This window comes from Cavia porcellus, unplaced genomic scaffold (genome assembly GCF_034190915.1).
Source record: "Cavia porcellus strain 051 isolate PalLab524CR breed Dunkin Hartley unplaced genomic scaffold, mCavPor4.1 scaffold_13, whole genome shotgun sequence".
NCBI lineage: Eukaryota > Metazoa > Chordata > Mammalia > Rodentia > Caviidae > Cavia > Cavia porcellus.
Window position 1 is genome coordinate 36,590,948 of NW_026947496.1, and position 21,724 is coordinate 36,612,671.

The 21,724-nt window shown below is 37.1% G+C and overlaps 1 protein-coding gene across 6 annotated transcripts in view; it reads left to right on the top strand.

Moving 5' to 3' along the window:
* Ryr2 (ryanodine receptor 2) overlaps positions 1-21,724 on the top strand; it is a 659,796-nt gene that overhangs the window by 438,222 nt on the left and 199,850 nt on the right. For 5 of the 6 annotated variants that reach the window (XM_063260102.1, XM_063260104.1, XM_063260105.1 and 2 more), the window contains 8 exons: positions 4,616-4,824; positions 7,629-7,803; positions 15,607-15,815; positions 16,541-16,893; positions 17,469-17,583; positions 18,587-18,747; positions 20,640-20,799; positions 21,142-21,228. In XM_063260102.1, coding sequence (XP_063116172.1) covers positions 4,616-4,824; positions 7,629-7,803; positions 15,607-15,815; positions 16,541-16,893; positions 17,469-17,583; positions 18,587-18,747; positions 20,640-20,799; positions 21,142-21,228 — 1,469 coding nt within the window. The remainder of the gene's footprint in view (positions 1-4,615; positions 4,825-7,628; positions 7,804-15,606; positions 15,816-16,540; positions 16,894-17,468; positions 17,584-18,586; positions 18,748-20,639; positions 20,800-21,141; positions 21,229-21,724) is intronic. The other variant, XM_063260103.1, reaches the window with a different exon arrangement.

Genomic DNA, 21,724 nt, shown 5'->3' on the forward strand with positions numbered 1-21,724 from the left:
AGCTTTTACAGCATCGCTTGATGTATGGCCTCAGTTTACCATAGCAAGGTAACTAGGGTAGCGGTGGGAAGGAATGGGTCAGGGGACAGGGCTGGGAGGCAGGCAGACCACTCAGAAAGCTTTGGAAACATCATGATTTTTCTGAACAAGGGATATGGTAGTGGAAATTAAAAGATGAAAGATTTGATGGTGTAAAACAAAATGAATTTGGTGATTAGGTACAAGTATTAATTTGTAACCATTCTGTTGGTGAAATTTTAAAAAGTTAAAAGTAAAGAAATTTTGTTATGATCGAATTTAGCTCTATTAATTAGGGCTACAATTTATTTCCTCTTTTTCAGCAGACATTTATTCCAGATTAAATGTTGATTCTATTTGAATTTTAATATCTTTGAAATATTATTTTCAATGAAATATTAAAACCTTTGAAAATGGAATCTACTTTTATTCATGACAAGGTCTTGTAAAGGTATAAATTGATTTATTCAAAACAATACAAGGAATTTGAAAGGCTTCTAGATACATGTAAAATTTTGGAGATTAGCTAGCCATTCCTGTAGCTTTAGCTGAGGACTTTAATACATAAGTAGATATTGACTGCCCTCTAGTGGTAGACATATATATTTTTATATATAAACAACATTGTTTATATATAGTGTATATAAATTGACTATGTAAATATATATACATTTGTGTTTGATACATACAATTGTTTTTGATGTATAAGTTTATACCATAACTTTTATATAAGTGTTTAAGTAGTTGTAGGTAAAAAATATAGATAGATGGAGAGACAGATAATCTTAGACTGGGTCTTTTAAAAACATTTCTGTGGACCCAGACTTTGCATTAGTATTTTCTTGTAGAAACAGAATTCTAAATTGTTGCTTCTTTAAACCATGGATATAAGCTACTTTTCACTATTTTAATAAATATAGAATATAAACTGTGGTCTACCCAGGCATATGCAGGAAGAGGCATGGAACAACAAAGAATAACAAAGTACATCATTCTAATGTCCTTGCATGTAGACCAAGAAGCTTCTTATTGTTATTACTGCATGTTCTGCATATGGTCCTCAGTTTTCATTCCTGTGTTAGTGGAAAGCACTAGTGACCTTTCTTGATACCAAAAGATCTGTAGTGAGCTTTGAAGGAAATTTACCTGTTATATTGTTAAATCAAATTTGCCTTCTAAAATATTCGATTAAAGTTACTATTAAAGTGTGCTAAACTATTAGTTTTGCATTACTTAAGGACACAGTATATTTGCAAAATCTGATGTCCTGAAAACATAACAGGAAAATGAACCTGGGACTTTGTAGAAATTTACTTTCTAAAGATAAAAACTGAATAAAACATACTTAGAAATTGTTAACTCTGTCACTGAATATTAGAATATAATCTAGAAATTTTATTTCAAATGTTAGCATAAATAAACATAAGTACATGAGAACTTTTTCTTCCCTGAAAATAATCTCCCAAAGTTTGTGTGATTCATAGCTTGTATTCTGTTCTTAGGTTAATTTAGGAAGTTTATAACTATAATTTTTTTTAAATGGGTTAGTAGGCTGTACTACATTCTGCACTGGAGTCTGTGCCTGGATCCCCAATCTCACAAATGAGTGCACAGAGAAAGCCCAAATGAATGAGACAAGCGGTACATGATCTTTAGGGCTCCAGGAGGACCAAAACCCCCTGCAGGTTTTTAACTCTGGTGGCTGAGACAGTGTCTCTGGGTAACCCATATTTATTTAGTATTCAAACAAGGAAGCGATTAGCCTTGAAAATGCAGGAAACCTGAGCAGAACCTTGGGCAGGGTTCAAGGACCCTGCCAACCAAGAGATGATGCTAATTAAGGAGAACTGTCCTGGGAGAAAGTCTCTACTTGTCCTTAGCTGTGACCTGTCTTGTCCCCAGACATCCCCTCATTCTCAGTTCAGCCGTGTTCGGGCCATGACACAGCCCTGCATGTGTATTCAGCTTCACAGGCTCCAACAATTCTGAATGAAAATTCAATTTTTCCTGTGATTTAAATTGTTAGTATTGTAGCATTGAGAATCATTCAATTAGTAATTGTCTTTAAGTAGCATATATTTTGATAGTATTTTTTTCTCAAAAAAACTCCCCATATTTAGTAGTAGAGCTGAAACTTTTTTTTATCCTTTCTAAAGAGATATTTCTTGTATTCAGAGACTTGACCTGACTTTTGAAAAGTCAGTCAGTGGATGAAGTCCAGCTATCTGTTACGATCTGCACTACCATTATCATGAAACAGTTAATGACTATATCATTAATTAATCGCATATTAGGAAGTTCTGTGATTCTGCAGCCCACGATCTTTTATGGTTTTACTTTTACATGATCTTCAGCTGTTCAATCTGTGTGTTTATTGGCAGTCTTCAGAGTGTATTTGTCTAGATGACTTTACAGTTGTAATTTGGTAATAACAACTCAATGGTTAAACTGTTATTAAACTGTTATTGTTTACAAGGTCTTGCCCAAGTCTCTAAAGGGAGCAAGTGAGTAGTCAGCACATACTAATTTCATGCCAGCAACCGGAGGCAGCATATGAGGAACAGGCTCATAGCATTAGATGGCTCCTCAGGTCTGCCGCTTATGGCTTGTGTGATGTTGGTCGAGTCCCTGAAGTTTCCACTTCTGGATCTAAGCCAGATCGTGAAGAGGTGCCCTGTTCTTGCGCGCATTATCAGTTCAGGGGACTCTCATCCCTGCCCCCTGGCTTCATGGCTCTCAGTCAGGTTCACCCTCCTGGCCCTCTCAGTCTCTCTGGCGTCTCATTTCCTGCTGTTATACTTTATGTATCTGTATATAGCTATGGAGTATGTAAGCATCCACACAGGGAGACATGTATGCCAAACAGTGATATAGCCCTTTGCACCGTACTGGGTCTGATGTTGGACTCTGACCCTTTCATTTTCTCCTCAGATCTCTTTGCTATATATATATATATATATATATATATATATATATATATATATATATATATTTAATGTTATTTAAGGAGGAAAAAAAACAGAGAAAGGGTACAAGTTATACAGATTTACAGAAAAAAATAAACAGTAGGAAATCACTAGTTAATGGATTACATATTGTCATCTTAGAAATAATTGTTCAAGTCACAAAGTTAAAGCTTGTAAAGTGGACATTCCAACAGTGAGACTGCAAACAGTTCTGTTCAATGATCCAATAAAACTCAGTGATATCATTTTCTATCTTATACACTTAAACATACATGCAGTTATATCATTTAGAGCACTTTCTTTTCCTCTTTTTTGTACAATGACAATTACACATTTTGGGTTTTGTTACTCCCACAGTTCTTATTACTTTTTTGGAAGGGAGTAGAACCAAATGTGACATAACAGAACAGAGTCAATCAAATCAAAAGGGCGGACATAATAGATAATGTAAAAGTATAATACAAGGTGATCAATAATGGTTACCATAATGCCTCCCGGTATCTCTAATAGAATTGCCTATATCATCAGTTATAATAAAATTGAACAAAACAGTAAAGAACAAAACTGACAAAACCAAAACATTGGAGACATTGTAGTCTTCAAAAGTAGATAAAAGTCATCGAGAATGGGCGTCCTAATGAATCTCACTATCTTCACAGCTGTTGCCTAAACTTTCGAACCTGGTACTATCAAGCAAAGGAGAATAGGGGGACATCAGTCAAAAACAAGATGGTGAGAGTAATACAGGACTTTAAATCAAGATAATGGAAAGTCAAAGTGGGTTGCTATAATATATCCTGCTATTTTTATTTATTTTTCCCTTAATTAAAAGGATAAAAATAAAAAAGTAAATAATGGAGTGGAGATTGAGATAAAAGAGGGCATGACAGCAAATCAGCGCAGATCAAAATGTAACCATTTAAGCAGAATAGTGTTTCACCACAAGATAATCTTTGCTATATTTTTTTAAAGACAAAGTTTTTTTTTTTTTTTTTTTTTTTTTTTAATTCTAAGTATTGAACTCAGAACCTTGCACTTGCCAGGCAGACACTATGCCACTAACCTAAATTCCAGGCCCTCTTTGCTATATTTTTATAGATATATTACACTGAAAATGTGGGAGAAAAGTTTTGAATCACATCAGTGAGTCCATTGGCTGTTCTCTGGGGGATAATTGTCATCAGTTATTTTGGCCTGTAGTTACATCTTTTCTTCTCTTAATTTGTCTCTGTTTGTCTTCAGTTCCTGGCTGCTGCTTTCTTTTCTGTCTTATCCATAAATAATTTGTTTGTTTCCTAGCAGAGCTTTTTTAGCTTTCTAAGACTCCCCTTTCCAGCCAGACCCTCAAGTTCTGATCTTCCATTACCAAACTCAAAGCGGCTGGTGGGATTTCCTCCTTAGACAGCTCCCTCTGGGGAGGGGATGCAGGAGGGAAGGGAGCCTGCCACGCAGGTCAGCACCCCTGAGTCCCTCCCCAGCCTAATCCAGGGAAATCCTGCACTCTCTACAGTGTGCACTCACGTGTGCTTGGATGGGTAGATAAGAAGACACTTGGCAGAAGTGGAATAAGAGCTGGCTGACTGATGGCTTAATCATCTTCTCAATTCTCCCTTCTCATCTGGATCACACAGCAGCCAGGGCAGAAGTGTGCAGTGGCACTGGTGAGCGCTTCCGCATCTTCCGAGCTGAGAAGACATATGCAGTGAAGGCAGGACGGTGGTACTTTGAGTTTGAGGCTGTCACTGCAGGGGACATGCGGGTCGGCTGGAGCAGGCCAGGCTGCCAACCTGATCAGGAGCTGGGCTCAGACGAGCGAGCGTTTGCTTTTGATGGCTTCAAGGTGAGTAAGTGGCCTTGGGAGGACTGATGTCTCCAGGTGGCCTTTCCTGTCCCCTGCTGTACTGTTAGGGAACAAGGCGATCAGTACCGTGCAGAACATGGCCTGAAGTACCAAATGCTCAGGAGCACCTTATTCCTGGTAGTCCTCCAATGCTGTCCCCTGTCTGGTGGATACGGTGAAAGTCACCCAGACGGATGAGTCATTTTGTTCATCAAAAGTGTTACAGATAACGTTTGTGAGAGGAGACAAAATCTACAGTGAATGTTTAAAGTTACTAATTATTTAAATAAAAGGCACAATCCCATTAGTACCCCTCAAAATACTCTCACTTTAAACACACTTATCTCATTGTTCTTGCCACTTTCTGAAGCAGATCTGGATATCAGCTTTCCTGAGTGTCTCTCATTGCATTGTCCTGGCTGCCTTGATGTCCTGAATTGATTAAAAACAATTACTTTTCATGTCACTTTGACTTTGGGGAAGTCACAAAGTGCCAGATCTGATGAATAAGGTGGAGGAGGACTCTGTAATGTTATGGGCCTGCCCTTCTGTTGGACGACACTCAGCATACAGTGACAGCAGCATTCACTGTACTTTGATCATACTGCATAAAGACATAAAAGATTTTCTGAACTGCTTCAGAAAAAAACCACAGGATAAGTGTGTTTGAAATGAGAGGGAGTATTGTGGGTTTTTTTTGGGGTGGGAGGCAGTTAATGACAGTATGTTTTCTGACATAATCAATATTTTAAAATTTGAACATTCTGTTATCAAAAGTGCATATAAATTAACACTGTGATTCTAATATAAGACTTGGTCTCAAGTAACGATGATGTTTGCATGAGCAGTTAGTAACCGCAAAAGTGCTAACTGCACAGAAATTCAGAGTAGATTGATGGTTTCCAGAGGTGAGAGGATGGGGAAAGACTGATCCTAAACTAAGTTACAGTTACAGGAGCCAGAAGCTTCGGCAGGGGCCTGCTGTTGCGTGACAGGGTGGGTATAGATCACGACAGGGTCTGGAATATTGTCACTGTGGAGCAGTGACGGTGTGAGGAGACAGAGATGTTCAGTGTAAATTGAATGTTATGTAGCGTGTCCATGTATTGAAATATCACAGGGGACCCATAAATGTACACCATTTTTATCATTAGAAAGTAAATTTAAGGTAGTTACTAAGAATGTTGAAGGCAATGTTAGTTAGGATTGCAGTTTTTATTTTCAACATTATTAGTATTTATATTTCTTAGATGGGAGCTTATGAGGTGCTTATTTCATTATTGATATACTGTGTAAATGTTTAAAGATTATCTTAGATGAATAAAATGTTTAAAAATATAAAAATTAATGTATACATGCTCATAAATACAATAGGATTAAAATAGTCATTTTAAATTCACAAAATTATAGATTTCTGTATTGTTTTATTATCTGATTTTCTTTATTAAATGGGTAGTCTTTTTCATATGAAGGAAGAAAGCTAATTTAATAATAAAGAATATGAGAATAAATAAGCAGAAATTGCCCTTTCAGTATTTCAGGTGTGTGTGCTGTGTGGGAAAGCATCTCAATTAGAAATTAGGATACTTGGCCAACTTTGTTCTATAGCATCGCGTTTCTTCAATCCTGTTTTTTATTTTAGAATGAAAATTTTGACATTTTTGGGGGGTCCAAAATTAGCAAAGCTTATTTAAATTTTGAAAAAGAACCCACTAAACATGCAGTTTTAGCCTTATCCTGGCTAAAGATCAAAAGTTAGGATCCAGGGGAGGTGCTTGTAGCAAGTTAAAGTACCCAAAGTCTCCCTACCCAAGCACAGGCAAGGAAGGTCCTCAAGTTGGGGACAGATATTAGGTGGGGCAGGAAGGTGATGACCAAAGCTAAGTAAGTAAATTCTAAATTTTAACGCCTTTGGACAAGTTGTTTTGGTAGGGTCTTTTAAAATACAGTGTTATTTTAAGAAGAATATGTCATTGTTTTGTGTAGATAACTGTACACCCTCATGGATCAGTTCATGTGATATGTGAAGGTATATAGTTAACAACAAGTGAAGGTGATACGCAAGAATTTAAAACATTTATCTTGAGAAAGCAAATTAATGTAAATAATTTTGTATAATAAACTAGTAGATTATACTTCTAGATCTAACATATATATTTATCCAACTTATGTTTCAAACGCATCTGCAATTTGAGGTTTCTCTGATAGCAGCTATATTCTATTTTTGATTTGCTATTATAGCAAATATTTTAAGAACAGTTTTAGGTTTGACTGAAAACGTTTTGGGTTTTATTATATAACTGAAAAGCTTCTGGATTTTCATTTTGTTAAAGTATCTTTGCCATGGGTTCTAAGAAATGAAATTTTATTTTGAAATAGATGAAAATCATAATTTTAAATGATAGCTTTCCAGCTTTCAAATCTTTGTATTTGTAGGACCACAGAAAAGCAACCTTTTTGCAGGGAAAATTGTCATTGTGGAAAATACAATAAATAGAATGAATGAATAATAAATAATAAATAAATATACATTATTGATTGAAAGCATGTGGGTTAGATTGTAAAAATAACATGCTTTAGGTCATGATATGGCATTTGAATTGTTTCAAGAGTTAAGTCACATGCCATATTAATATCAAGGATAGAATTCATAGTCATCTCTGTATGGCTCAGATCATTGCTGCAGGCTGATAATATCCTGGCTAGAGCTCATCCCACTGCTGAGTTCATAGAGTTTTATCAGTTTTGGTGGGGTGCTATTCCCTTGTATGACACTGTGACAAGAACTCTTCTGTCCTCTCTAGGCTCAGCGATGGCACCAGGGCAACGAGCACTATGGCCGCTCCTGGCAAGCAGGTGATGTTGTGGGCTGTATGGTTGACATGAATGAACACACTATGATGTTCACACTGAACGGCGAAATTCTGCTTGATGACTCGGGTTCCGAACTAGCTTTTAAAGACTTTGATGTTGGTGATGGTGAGTGCACTGTCTCCCATGTCATTTTAAATTTTACATTACAATGAGGCTGTTTGTTCTAATGCTTCATAACCAACCCTCTTTATTTGAGGGTGACTGAACAGATGAGCTACAGCTGTAAATCACCAGGGTCCCCTCTCTCTGATTTGATCAGATGCCCTTAAAACTGCTTTAGCAGAAATATTATCTGTACCACTTAGCTAGGATTTTGGTAAGGTGGAAATGGCTTTGATGAGTGCAGGAAAACAAGCAGCAGGCTGAGATGCGCTCCACAATGATTACATTTTCATTTAGATCCTCCCTGGTTAATTTCTGACTGATCACCTTTCATGTTCATTTCACAAAATGGAATGAGAACTGACCGTGGAAGTTCCTTGTGCCGGAAGCTGAGGGGACAGAGATGGATAAAACCCCGCCTGACGTGATTTGCCAGAGAGACTGACATTTGTGTAGCTCCTGTTCAGTGGGTATATGTGACTGTGAAGTGCAGAGAAGTCCACTGAAGCACAGTGAAGGCAGCAAATACTTGTGTCCTGTGGTGCTGAGATGACCAGCGAGCAGACTTTGAAGGAAATCTGGGAGCATTGGCAAAGCCCAGAGGAAAGCAGTTGTTCTTCATTTCTGACATGGTGGCCACTGCCACACGGAGCCATTTAAATGTAAATCAGTGTAAATGAAATGAAGTTAAAAACTGAATTTTTCAGTTATATTAGCTACCTCTTCTTACGTGTTGAAATATTTGGTGTTGCAGTGGTGCCCCGGCGGGGAGGTGGATGTATAGAACATTTCTGTGAGCACACTTTCACTGGACTGCTTTGCTCTGGAGCACATAAACCTGACAGCCTTTAATGAAAGCATTTCAAAAATAAATCTCATTTCCAAATGAGCCAAGACATTTTCATGACTTTTGAATGCATATTTTTATGTACTGCATATTTATATACATAAGTATACATACATGCATTTGCATATATATAATCTTGGATCTCTAAAATATACCTCAATCAGTATTTTAAATATTCTATACACTCTTCACTGATGCTTAGCCTGTTAGTTACTTTGTTACTTCATTAAGTTCTTCATTCAAATATTGAGTAGCATCATTTCCCAAACACAGATGTGTAAAAATAGTAGGGATTCTGCATTTTTATTACTTAATTTTTATTTTAAACACCTGTATTTCTGGGTAGTGAGATTGCCACTCTAACTTTCCCTCACTCTGGGGTCAAAATACCAAGGGTGACTGGGAGCACTGTTGCTGTCTGTGTTGTATACACTACGAATCTGACTTGAGATTGTGTTTTTAATTGTTTTTATTTGAATACTTGACTCCTGTGCTTCCCTTCGTGGGAGTTAAAGGTATTTATGCATGTTTGTGAGTTCTGTCATGTGTCTATGTCACAGCAGATGCATACATGACAGGATGCCCCTCCACACTGTTGAGGCATGTCACAAATGCTAGTGGCATAGCTCTGTTGCCTAGAACCACTCACCATAGCAATGATAAGACAAGTCTGAAATAAGTCATATATGACAACTGTATTTATTACTTTATCCTTTACTCCACACAGTTTTTTTTTTTTTTCAATCTGAAAAATGACTTTTGCCTTACCTTGATACCTCTACCACAGAGTTAATACTGGAATCTGATGGATTGTCTGAAAGTGTTGTGGTCTGCCTGGTTGGACTGTGTTGGAAGTTTTGGGGAAGTAGTCCCTTTTTTTTCTTTTTTTGAGAGAAGGTTTCACTGTGTAGCCCAGGCCCAGGCAAGCCTTGAGCTGACTGTATCCCAGGTTGCTCTTGAACTCACAGTGATCCTCTTGCCTCAGCCTCCTGGTTACTGAGATTAAAGGCATCTGCCACCATGCCCTGCAGAGAGAAATATTCTCTAAATCTCCAAAGGAGATTATAAGCTTAATGTAGCTGTGATCATAGCTGTTAATTTAGTAGAAAACATAGTTTGACTATGTTTTATACACTTCGTACAACTAAAATGATAACTTGTCCAAGGTAAGTTTTTAGCCCAATATCTCAAAAAGAAGAGGTCACAAAAGTCTTTGAAAGACTGATATAAGCATTCAGTTAAATTCAGCTGGAGATACAGTCATTCAGCTGGATCTGCACAAAACTAGGGCTCTTCTGTAAATATGCCAGTTGGACTTTTCTAAGGAGTTTCAGCTTTCTTTCCTCAACAGAGACTTCAGATTCCCTCAGTGACCACATACCTGACACTAAAGCTCATATAATAACTGTATGGAGAACACATTGCTGTGAAACATTGGTATGTAACAGAATAACGTGAATCCTTTAGCTCTCAACCTCTTGCAAAAGACTAGAACTTACATGGTCAAGATGAAGAATATGACTGAATACCTATTGGAGGGAATTTTCACGGATGGAAGCCCACTTTCTTTTTGGCAAATCCTCTTTACAATTCTTCCTTCTAGAATTTTTTTCCTTTAAATTTCAGAGTATCCCTAGGGAAATAAGGGAGATTGATTCTTCATGTTAAAAAGACTCTTCTGATTGTAATATCAACAAATTAGTACTGCAAAGCAGATATAAGAAGCAGTCTCTGGCAAGCTTTTACAGGAATTATTACTCATCATTTTTGTCCACTATTCTGACAAATTCCTAGAATTAGAATTGGTGGGAGATAAAGGAAAGAAGCTTTAATCCCACTGCTGCTGACAAAATTCAAAGATTGCCCCCAGGTGTCCTACTCCATGGTATAGAGTTCACCTTTTGCATAATCCCTTCATCATAAGCATCAGCAGAATTTGATAGAATGGAATATGATGGAATTATCACTGTTGCAATTAGGCTACCAATCAGTTGCCTTTATGTTATCCAAATAGAAATTACCCATGGGCCTGATCTAATTGGAGACCTTAAAAAGGATTGGGCTTTACTTGAAGTCATTTAAAATGCTGACTAAATTCTCTTATGGACCTGAAGGACCAGACTGTTGTAATATGGAGAGGGCCTTATGGTAGGGACCTCTGGACTGTCCCTGGCATCTAAGAATTGTCTCCAGATGATATAGGGCCAGAAGAACTAGATCTCAGCTCTTCAGCCATGGAGCACTGAATTATTTGAGCAGCCAATGGGCTCAGAAGCTGACTATACGCCCATGATGAGAATATAGCCTGTGCCAACACCCACCTTGGTTCCATCTTCAGGACACTGAGAAGAAAAGCCAGCCGTATTACTCCATTTCCGCTCTACAGAATCGGGAGATAATTAATGGCTTCTGTTTTAAATAGCCAACTTTGTGTTAATTTGCTCTATAAAAACAGATAACAAACACATAAATCAAGGAGTTTTGTTAAGTTCTGCTGATCCTTTAGACTCAAAAAATGTTAGAGACCACTGTTAGTGCCAGTCTTCTCAGAGAGACAAAGAACAGAACCCATGTCTTCTCAGCAAGATAGTCTCAAGGGTTAATCTTTAGCAGAGTTGTGTCAGATGTATCTCCAAGTCCATGTGCAGTCATATAATTGACTTTTATCATAAGCCACATTGCTTGATCACATATTTAATATTCCAGATTTTACCCACAAATCTCTAATGGCCAATCAAGCTGTGGCATCTCTTGCATATCGAGGACCTGGAAGAAGCTTTCCTGATGCACCCATGTTATAAGGTTATAACATGGTTTAAGGTAAAAGAGGTTTCCAAGGTAAAAGACTGATTCCAGGACATATAATTTATAGGGTTACTTTATATTATTCATCCCAAGAGACAAATGCAAAAGAGTACAGGATCTCTGTCCACTCACTGGGGACCCAAAGAATCCACCTAAAGGCATGGATCCTATGGCAGTGTCTTCCAGGAGTCCAGCTGGAGGCCTAGAGCCCATGAAAATTCTCATGCAAGTCTGTATCAAGCATCTGTGTGGGAAAGGCCAAAGGTCAGTGGTCGAAGCTCGAACATCTGTGCCAGCAGGATGAAGAATCTGTGCCAGTAAGCCAGGTGTTCTGCATTGGAGCCAGGAAGTGATGCTCAAGACAAAGGACAGAACTCCTCTGAAAAGAACCACAGCCATCTTTAGCAACAGTGAGGTCCTGAGCTCCTCCAATGATGAGAACAGCTGAATTCATATCACAAAAGCCAGCATGGCAAGCTTCTCTAGGAGAATCAACAGCACACCATCTTCTCTGGCTCTATTTTTATGCTGTTGCAGCAATCCTTAGGTGGGCCATCCATGTTCAGTACCATGCTGATTCGGTTCAGCGGAGTGTTACAAGTTGACCATTAATTAATTGACCACAACCCATTATCTGATACATCTTACTAAAACCAGAGGTTATTCTACATCAAGTTCTGATACTAAGGCTATTTCATTTAAAGCAGTGACTTTATATGGAGCATTTTTTCATGTACATCTCCCTCAAGAACTTTGTGGAGGTGTCTCCCATCATTTTAATTGGGAAGGAACACATTTCATTTATATATTCGTTCGTCTTACCACATGTTATTATGATTGCTTTTGTAGCCATTGTGTGTATGACTGAGCTGGCTCTTTCTGTAGAAGCATAAAGGAATTGCAATCATAGTAAGATATGCCAAATCAAGCAGTGACACAGATACAATACTGGTTGGGTATAAAAGAAATTTAAATATAAAGCATTTATAAAACCTTTTAGTAGTTATACAACCATAATATATTCCTGGGCTAAAAAAGTTCTTTTAAATGATTTTTCAAACTTGTCATGTGACAAGAAAAAAAAAAGAAATTTGAGATGGTAAGATTTGGAATAAAGGGAACAATTCAATCACTACTTGTAGATAGTATTATTTTTAGGGAAAACATTAAATAATCTATAGCTATTAGGAATAATTGGAAGGTTTCACAAGTAGTATTTCTGTACCTGCACCATGCCTAGGAAACCAAATTAAAGGAGATACTATTTATAGTAGCATCTGGGACTGTCAGTAACAGTTTGACAGAAGATATATAATCCTTTTATAGAAAAATTATTGAACCTTATTAAGAGATGGTTGATGCCTGAAAAGATAGTTTTTTACTGTATTTCTCTCCTATTCTAAATAATTGAAATAGTATTATTAAAATAACGTTCTTTTAAACGTTATCTTAAATGCTGTCCAAATACATAATAATGTTGTAAACATAATTTAGATTCTTATCAACTTTTTATTTTGACAAATGTTGGTTCCATGATCCTGCCATCTGCCTTCTTCTTAAATGGCAACTCTTTTACAAACCCCCGACTCTGGTCTTTCCACTCTGCCTGTATTCCTTGTGCCCTGCATAGATGAGTAGAAGGCTCTTTTGGTAAAACTTGTTTACTTATTTGTCTCCCTCTTGTCATCAGCACCTTTCAGCTAAGAGCTCTGTGTTTGCCACCTTTTAGTCTTAGTGTCTGTTAGCTGGCAGCTGTTTAGTAAATATTTATCAAATAAAGATATAAGTGATTGAAAGTTTCTTAATACATGTTAGCCATTTTCTTGGCTAAATCTTGTACTAACTTAATGCAATAAGCAGGACTTCTGGTACTGGACTCATCACACATCAGCCTTCAATATTAAGGCTTGAAATTCGGGCAATTAAACAGCCACACTGTTCTTCCAGAATTTTTTTAAATGAATAATCATGTCCTGTTTTAGTAAATGAAATATGTTAAATAAAAGTTTAATTTGTCTTTATAGTAAAATGTACATTCAATGAAGGAAATTTGTTAAGTTCAAAGATACAAAAAAAATAAAGTGTTAAAATTCAACCACTCTAAAAACTTTGATTTAAAAAAACCCTTGTGATGGTTTTATATCTAAAAGTAAACCATGCATTATATATTTTATCACATAATATTTACTGTAAGTATTTTCTTATATATTCATTGAATCTTTATGACTGAAATTTCAAGGTCTAAATAATAGTCCATCTCATGAAAAAGGTATCTTCGTTTAAAATGTTATTCTTGAGTTGTAAACTTAGCTGTGGTGACCAGTTTGGGAGATTGCTTGAAATATTAGCCAGTTTCTTTTTTTTTTATTAAAAAGAATTAAAAGAAAGGAAATTAAGATAAAAGAGGACGTAACAACATAATAATACAGGTCAGAACAGAACAATTTAAGCAACATAGCGTTTCACCACAAGATAACCCGACATAACAGTAGCTACCATAGTGTCTATTTAAAGGTGCAGAAAAGTTAAGAGATGCGTATGGCAGAAGACTATTGTGTAACTATTTATAGGTCTCAAATTACTTTCCTTATACACTAGAAACTTGTAAAAATATAGTGATCGGAGATAGGTGCTCACTATTAGGGAGTCTTTTTCTATCTCAGTGTTGCTTGGTTATGGCAAATAGACATTAGGTATTTGGCAGTTCGTGCTAACAGAGTTCAGGCCATCTCTGATCCGTTGCATTTTTTTTCACTCATTTTCTTTGATTTCATGTTTATTAAAACAATCTTTCTGGTTACTGCTTTGGCAGCTGTTCCAGTGGCAGATGACACTGTAGGTTCTTTAGCTTTAACTAGAAGCTCTGCATTGTGCTCCCTGGAACACACCTAGACATTTCTTTCCATAGCTGGTAGCAACTTTTGCCTCTGTTTCCTAAGTGCACACTACCATTAATTATTATTTCTTCTTTCTTCTTTCTTCTTCCTCTCTCTGTCTGTCTGTCTCTCTCTCTCTCTCTCTCTCTCTCTCTCATTGTTTTTCTTGGTACTGGGGATCGAACTCATGACCTCGTGCTTGCCAGGCAGGTGCTTGTGCCACTGAACTAAGCCTCCAGCCCTACTGCCACTAGTTTCTCAAGGCAAAAAGTGTAAATCATAACACTAGGACTAACTGAAATTCTTCTGAAAACCATTGGCTTATTATTAGTTTCCATTTCTTCTTTGATCTATAAATTAGAAAATTCAACTAGATCCTCTAGTTTGTTGTCTACCTAACAACCTAAACTTTATTGTGCTAACTACTTACATATTAGTATAAAACATTCCAGAAAGAAACAAAGAATGTATAAACATCCCACCCTGAAAAACATTTTTATCTCCTTAATGCAAAAAATATCATCTCAGCTCTTTGACAGTTGGTTCCAAACAAACTTGAGCAAAAATTTAGTTAACATTTTTTATTCAACAAAATTTAGTTAACATTTTTAACTCAACAGTGGAAATTTTTGCTGACAGTGCCACACATTAGATTATTTTATGAAGTACTCTATTGGTTTTGTCCTAATTGTCATTGCCATTGTGATCAAAAGCAGCTGTCAGTGGATGGAAACCTTTTGTAGGTAAGTGCCACCCATCCTTTCCTTGAGCTATGTATGAAAATGTATAAAGTGCAACCATGTCATGTGTTTGGACATAATATGCTCTTTGACCAGAGTGAAAAGCAAAATACAGGGCACCACACGTTCCTTGGCTTTGGTTCTTTTTCATTTCTCTGCATGAAAGAGTGACTTGTACCACTGAGCAACTGGGCTGTTAGGTAGGGATTGCCTTTAGACATTTGAGGATCTTTGGAGGACCAGACAATGCTTAGCTGTAGCCTCACTTTACAGAATAACTCCAGGATACAAGAAGGGAATTATCCAGGGCCGTACCTAGTAATTTACAATGCAGAGATTAAATGCTGTTCTTCATTGCCTTACATTTAATACTTTATGTCAGGTTTTTGTTTATTACATCATTATTTCTTTTCCTCCTGCAGGGCTGGCTATCAAAGAGAAGGGCCCTGGAGGTGTACATCTTTTTGCTTCTATACTAACAGGACCCCCTACTAATGATGCAAAAGTTTCTCTGTTTTTCTTTTTTTTTTCTCCCCAGGATTCATACCTGCCTGTAGCTTAGGTGTGGCCCAGGTGGGCAGGATGAACTTCGGAAAGGATGTCAGCACCTTGAAGTACTTCACCATCTGTGGCTTACAAGAGGGCTATGAACCATTTGCAGTTAATACAAACAGAGATATTACCATGTGGCTAAGCAAGAGGCTTCCTCAGTTTCTCCAAGTTCCATCAAATCATGAACATATTGAGGTTTGCTTTTTCTTTAAAAATCAGACCATTTTTAAAAAAAAAAAACTACAAGAATATCTTTGTATGTGAGACTTCTTACTTGGACAATTAGAATCAATTAAAATAATTTCCATGGTGTGTTACATAGCACATTAAGGATTGTGTTCATTACCAGTAGCATGTTAGGCTGATACGTGATCTCCTTTTTCTGCATAAACAGTGTCAGGCCAAATAAGAATGTGTGCAATTTTGAAAATTAATTCCCAAGCCATATTTACAGTTAGGAGCAGAAAGAACTGTGTGAATACTGTTATCACTCTTTATAAGTTATTTGTTCCAGAACTCTTGTGGTTACCAATATCTGTAGATGCTTGCATCTCAAATGCAAAATGATGGAGTGTTGGCATTGAATCTATACATGCCATCTTATATAGTTTAAATTGTCTGTAGATTGCTTATAATATCTTGGAGTATAAAGACAATTGTGCTATACTGTTTAAGGAAGAAGTCAAGAAAAAAATCTGACAACATTCAGTACAGATGCAGTTTTTAAAAAATATTTGCCATGGATGGTTGGTTGAATCCACAGATTTAGAACCTGCGGAGAAGTAGAGTCTTTTCTTACAAAATAGTGCATATGTGGATAGTGTTTCAAATTCTGAAACCATGATGCATGTTAATCATCTTTAGGAGCAAGAAATCAACAATGGTGATTAGAATGTGAATATCATTTCTTCATTTGCTAGGTGACCAGAATAGATGGCACTATAGACAGTTCCCCATGTCTGAAGGTCACGCAGAAGTCCTTTGGTTCTCAGAACAGCAGCACTGACCTCATGTTTTATCGCCTGAGCATGCCGATTGAATGCGCGGAGGTCTTCTCCAAGACCATGGCTGGGGGGCTCCCAGGTGCAGGACTCTTTGGGCCCAAGAATGACTTGGAGGATTACGATGCGGACTCTGACTTTGAGGTTCTGATGAAGACAGCTCATGGCCATCTCGTTCCCGATCGTGTTGACAAAGACAAAGAAGCTTCAAAACCAGAGTTTAATAACCATAAAGATTATGCTCAGGAAAAACCTTCTCGTCTGAAACAGAGGTCATTTGCAGATACAGTATGATTCTGAATATGTAGTTGTCCTGTGAGGAGAGTTACTGTATAGGGTAAAGGGTTTCCCAATATTGATTTGTTCTTCTTCCAAAAGATTTTATGGGAAAAATAGAGCAGCCTGCTGGTCTTCTAACTTGTTAGAGCAGATTTTATCTATCCCAGATCACTTTTAAAAATGCGTATATTTATATTCTTGATAAAAGAGTGTTCTCTCTAAATGGTATTTTTATGTTTAGAAAGGTAAATTATTTTAGCATCTTCTCTTGCACTCAGAGCTTCTCAACTTCAGCATGCTTGAACCTTTAATCAGTTCCTTCTTTGCTGTTAGAGACTATACTGGGGACTAAGGAGGGATAAGCAGCATTCCTTGCCTCTCCCACTAGATGCCAGTAACACTAACACTGGTTATGACAACCAAAAATATCTCCATGCATTTCCAGATGTTCTCCAGGGAGCAAAAGTGACCTAGTTGAAGACCATCCCCTTGATCATATGCTCATATTAGAAGTTGGCAGAGCATTTGTTTAAGCATTGCTCATTGCTGGTCCTCTGATGTATTTCAGATTTTTACTTAGGAGAACAAAGCCAGATTACAGCACAAGCCATTCTGCAAGACTCACTGAAGATGTCCTGGCAGATGATCGGGATGACTATGATTACCTGATGCAGACCTCCACGGTATGAGATTGCAGCTTTTGTCCTTTATTTCTGCTTGTCAATGATTATTATTTATATTTCATACAGTGTACTTTATGGTCTAGGGTTGTAGTTCAGTGGTAAACTTCTTGCCTGGCACAATCTGGGTCCTGGATTTAATTCCCAGCACCATAAGATAAAATAAAGTCTAACAGTAATCTTTGATTCAGTTCTTAAAATAATCATTTGCTTATGTTTTTAGATATATTTTGGGGTCACAATATTTGAAAAATGTATTGTAATATATGCTATGCAGTAAGAGAGCTACTTTAGGGAAAATATTCTTAATAACATCTGTAATTGATATTTTTGCTATCCTATTTCACTGTAAAAATTTAACTCACTACTTGCATTTTCCAAGTACATATAATTTTCATTGTAGTGAGTAGTCTAAAAGATCATTTATCATACTTTGTGAGAGGTCAGGTTTTGCTCTCTGCTATTTCAAAATTTTAAATCTGCTTTTCTTGAAATTCCAGATGGAAAAAAATATAAAATTGTGTGTGTTGTAGAATGCTCCCATGTTTGGGTTTGGTATTCACATGTTAGATTTGAACTATTTCAAAGTGATTTAAGATGTCAAAATATTGTATATCCAAAACAGGAAAGTCCAAGTATTTGCAAATGAGTTGGATGGCAAGCATAAAAACTCTAGCATAGATTAGCACTCTTGCATCAACTTGAAAAACTTGAAGCTAAGGTACCTAATGGATTGATGTGTTTAACTACATACTGTATATATATATGTACATGGACACACATGCATTGCTCAAGAAATCTTTTCTCTTTCCCGTTATTTCTGATTTAATTCAGATTTAAAGATCTCTGATATAAAACATTTTCTATTTTGCAATATTCATCTTTTGCACCTGTTGTAATTTATGCTAAATATTTTTTAAAAATTTATTCTCGGGTAATTCAGAGACTGAAATCAGAGTTTCATTTTGCTTTGCTTTGCCAATTTTTGGTTTTGCTATCTTGACAGTACTATTACTCAGTGAGAATCTTTCCTGGCCAAGAACCTGCTAACGTCTGGGTGGGGTGGATCACATCTGATTTCCACCAGTATGACACAGGCTTTGACTTGGACAGAGTCCGCACGGTGACTGTAACTCTAGGAGATGAAAAAGGAAAAGTACATGAAAGGTTGGTTCTCCTCAGTTTATTACTGCAATTACATCAAAACTATTGGTAAACCTGGGAATTTTTATTTCTTGGATTTTGTGTAAGATTTCTATTTATGAAAACAGTGTGAAAGGTCTGGCGATATAGCTAGCATAGCAGTGCCTGCCTAGCAAGTGTGAGGTCCTGAGTTCGATTCCCAGTATCCCCTCAAAAGCAAGACAATGTGATGAAATCATTGATGTCAGTGTCCTTTTTGTTACTCGTGCAAACAGTAAGAATCTAAATATATTAAAAGCAAGAAGCATAGAGTAAGAGTGGTACATCCTTTGTGGGTGGTAATATCTGCCCCAGTAACGTGAGTAACCTGGGTTTGCCAATACTTACACTGTGTTTTAAGGATGAGAGATGGGTAAAGTGAGCTGGTTAGCATTTGGTCTGGTAAATATCGGGAACTGGCTGTGTGGTGGGGAAAAAATAGGAAGTCAGCATGGGCTGGTAGTTTAGACCAGTTGGACATGTGTGAACTCCGACTGAGGAGTAGTGGGTTCTTTCCTCAGCTTTGCCTTTGACTCGCTGTGTGGCTTTGGGTAAGTCAGTTACACTTTCTGTGCCATCCTTTTTCATTTGTAAAACAAGCCAAACTCAAACCAAACCTTCAAAAAAGTGAAGAAGGCTATCTTCCTTGCAGAATCAGACAAGAGAAGATCTCACCATTTGCTGCTACCTTTTGTGCCCATGAATCCTCTCTGATCTGCTGTGACAGGTCTCAGAAAATGTTCTCCATAATGTTGCTTTTCCTCTATATCTGTACCATCCTTTTTGGTGACCTGGAATCTCAGTGTTCTGCTCTCAGCTTTATACATTTGAACATGATGGTCTCAGCACGTAAGATAGGGCCTAGGAAAGATTTCAAATGAAGAGTACTGTACATTGATACGGGACCCAAAGCCCTATGTTTCTAGGAGTGTTATTGGGAGTGCATTTGGTTTTCAGAGATAGAAATAGTGTCAGAAAAAGAACTTATTCTAGGGATGGGATAACTGATGGGTGATTTGGGGTAAGAAAGAAGATAGGAAACAGTCACTGAATCTAATATGCAAAGAAGCAGAGTCTGAATTTGATTATACAAACTAACTTTGTCCCAACCATTTTTTTTTTCTTTTCCTCTTGCTTGCCTGAGTTTTGCCTTTTTTCAGTAGATGTTTATGGGCTTACCATATAATGCTAGAGAGGGCACAGAAATGAAGCTCAAAGTATTTTACTTTGTTACCATCTTTAATAAAGATTTTGGAGAAGGTAAAAATTGGGCGTTTTCTTGTTGATATCACTGGTTTTGTGCATTCTCTAGTTAACTCTATCTCTCATAACAGATCACTAGGAATTGTCCAGTTGGGCATCTATTTAGCCAAATTTAACTATGTTGAATCACTGAAGGCGATGGCGCATGTAGAATTTGCCTAAGGGCTTGGATAGTGTTTGAAAATGAACACTTCTCATCTCTGAACCCGTAGTTACAAAGAAAATAAAACCAAACAATGGCATAAAAATTACAAATTTGGATATTAATTAAATAGTTAAACTTTTTTGAACCTCAGAAAAAGGTCCAGTTTGGTTTGAGTTTTTGGAGAGAAGGTGCAGGTCAGTTCCTTATTCGGTTCCAACTCGTTGGCCTGTCTCCATTAGGTGTGAAATTCAGAGATGAGTCAGACCTGATTCAGACGTCCACTGCAGTCAATGGAGTTTTGCTCAGAATCACAGAATCGGCCCATTGTGCACCTCTCCCATTACAGCATGAGCTTGTTGCTTGCGCAGCATAATTTAGGTTTAGATTGCAAGATATACATGCTTTCTCTCTTATCTGTGGTTGTACAGAGATAAAATCCGTCTTTTTTTCTTTCTTTTTTGCAATTCAGCATCAAACGCAGCAATTGCTACATGGTGTGTGCTGGTGAAAGCATGAGCCCTGGGCAAGGACGTAACAATAATGGGCTGGAGATCGGCTGTGTGGTGGATGCTGCCAGCGGGCTGCTCACATTCATTGCCAATGGCAAGGAGCTGAGCACTTACTATCAGGTACAAGACTAATGTTTGGGACTTTTCTATCTCTCAAAGGAGCGCATACTTTATAAGATCAAAAGTGATTTAGAAATGAAGAAAAGATGGAAATGGAAAAGTTAATTGTGTATATGCTCACTTCTGTTGAATATTGGTGGTGCCATAAGCTGCTTTAAATAAATAGATCCTCCAAAAATGTTTCACAGTCATAAAATATTCTGAGTCATTACTGAAAGAGTATCTTCATGTGAGAGAAAGGGGACATCTCTGGTTTCCTCCTGGCAAGGGTTCTAGGGTTGTTGTACTGAAATTATTTTTCTTGACCTTCACTTTCTACTAATACTATTAACTTTATTTAAGGTGGAGCCAAGTACCAAATTATTTCCTGCAGTTTTTGCACAAGCTACAAGTCCCAATGTTTTCCAGTTTGAGTTGGGAAGAATAAAGGTAAGAAAAATTTCATCCCTAATATTTTATTGGTACTGTTTTCTATTAGGGCTTAGCATGTGCTTCTTAAATGAATTCAGTATTTTATTAGTATGGATATGAATCAAATAAATTATTGTTTAGGGAAAGTGAACTGTGTTTGAAAAATCTATCTCAGGTCATTTTGGTAACATAATTTAAAATTTTCTTTTTATATCTTAGCTATATTATTCCATAAAGTGTGGTGTATAATAACCAGAAAATGCTAAGTTGTACACAGAACAGTAATCACCGAACATCTAGGTGGTCTAGTAAACAAATGTAAAGACTTGAAACCAAGTGATTTAGAACAGTGGCACTAATAATATTCTGTGAAGAAGTAAAGAAAATTGTAGCTGAGTTGGGTGAGGGAAGCAGGTAAATATGAATGACTGTTATTTAGGGATTCTTGGGGACACTGACTAGAAGAATGTATTTTGAAAAAGAAGGAGAAAGGAAGCAAAAGTGTCTAAGAGTG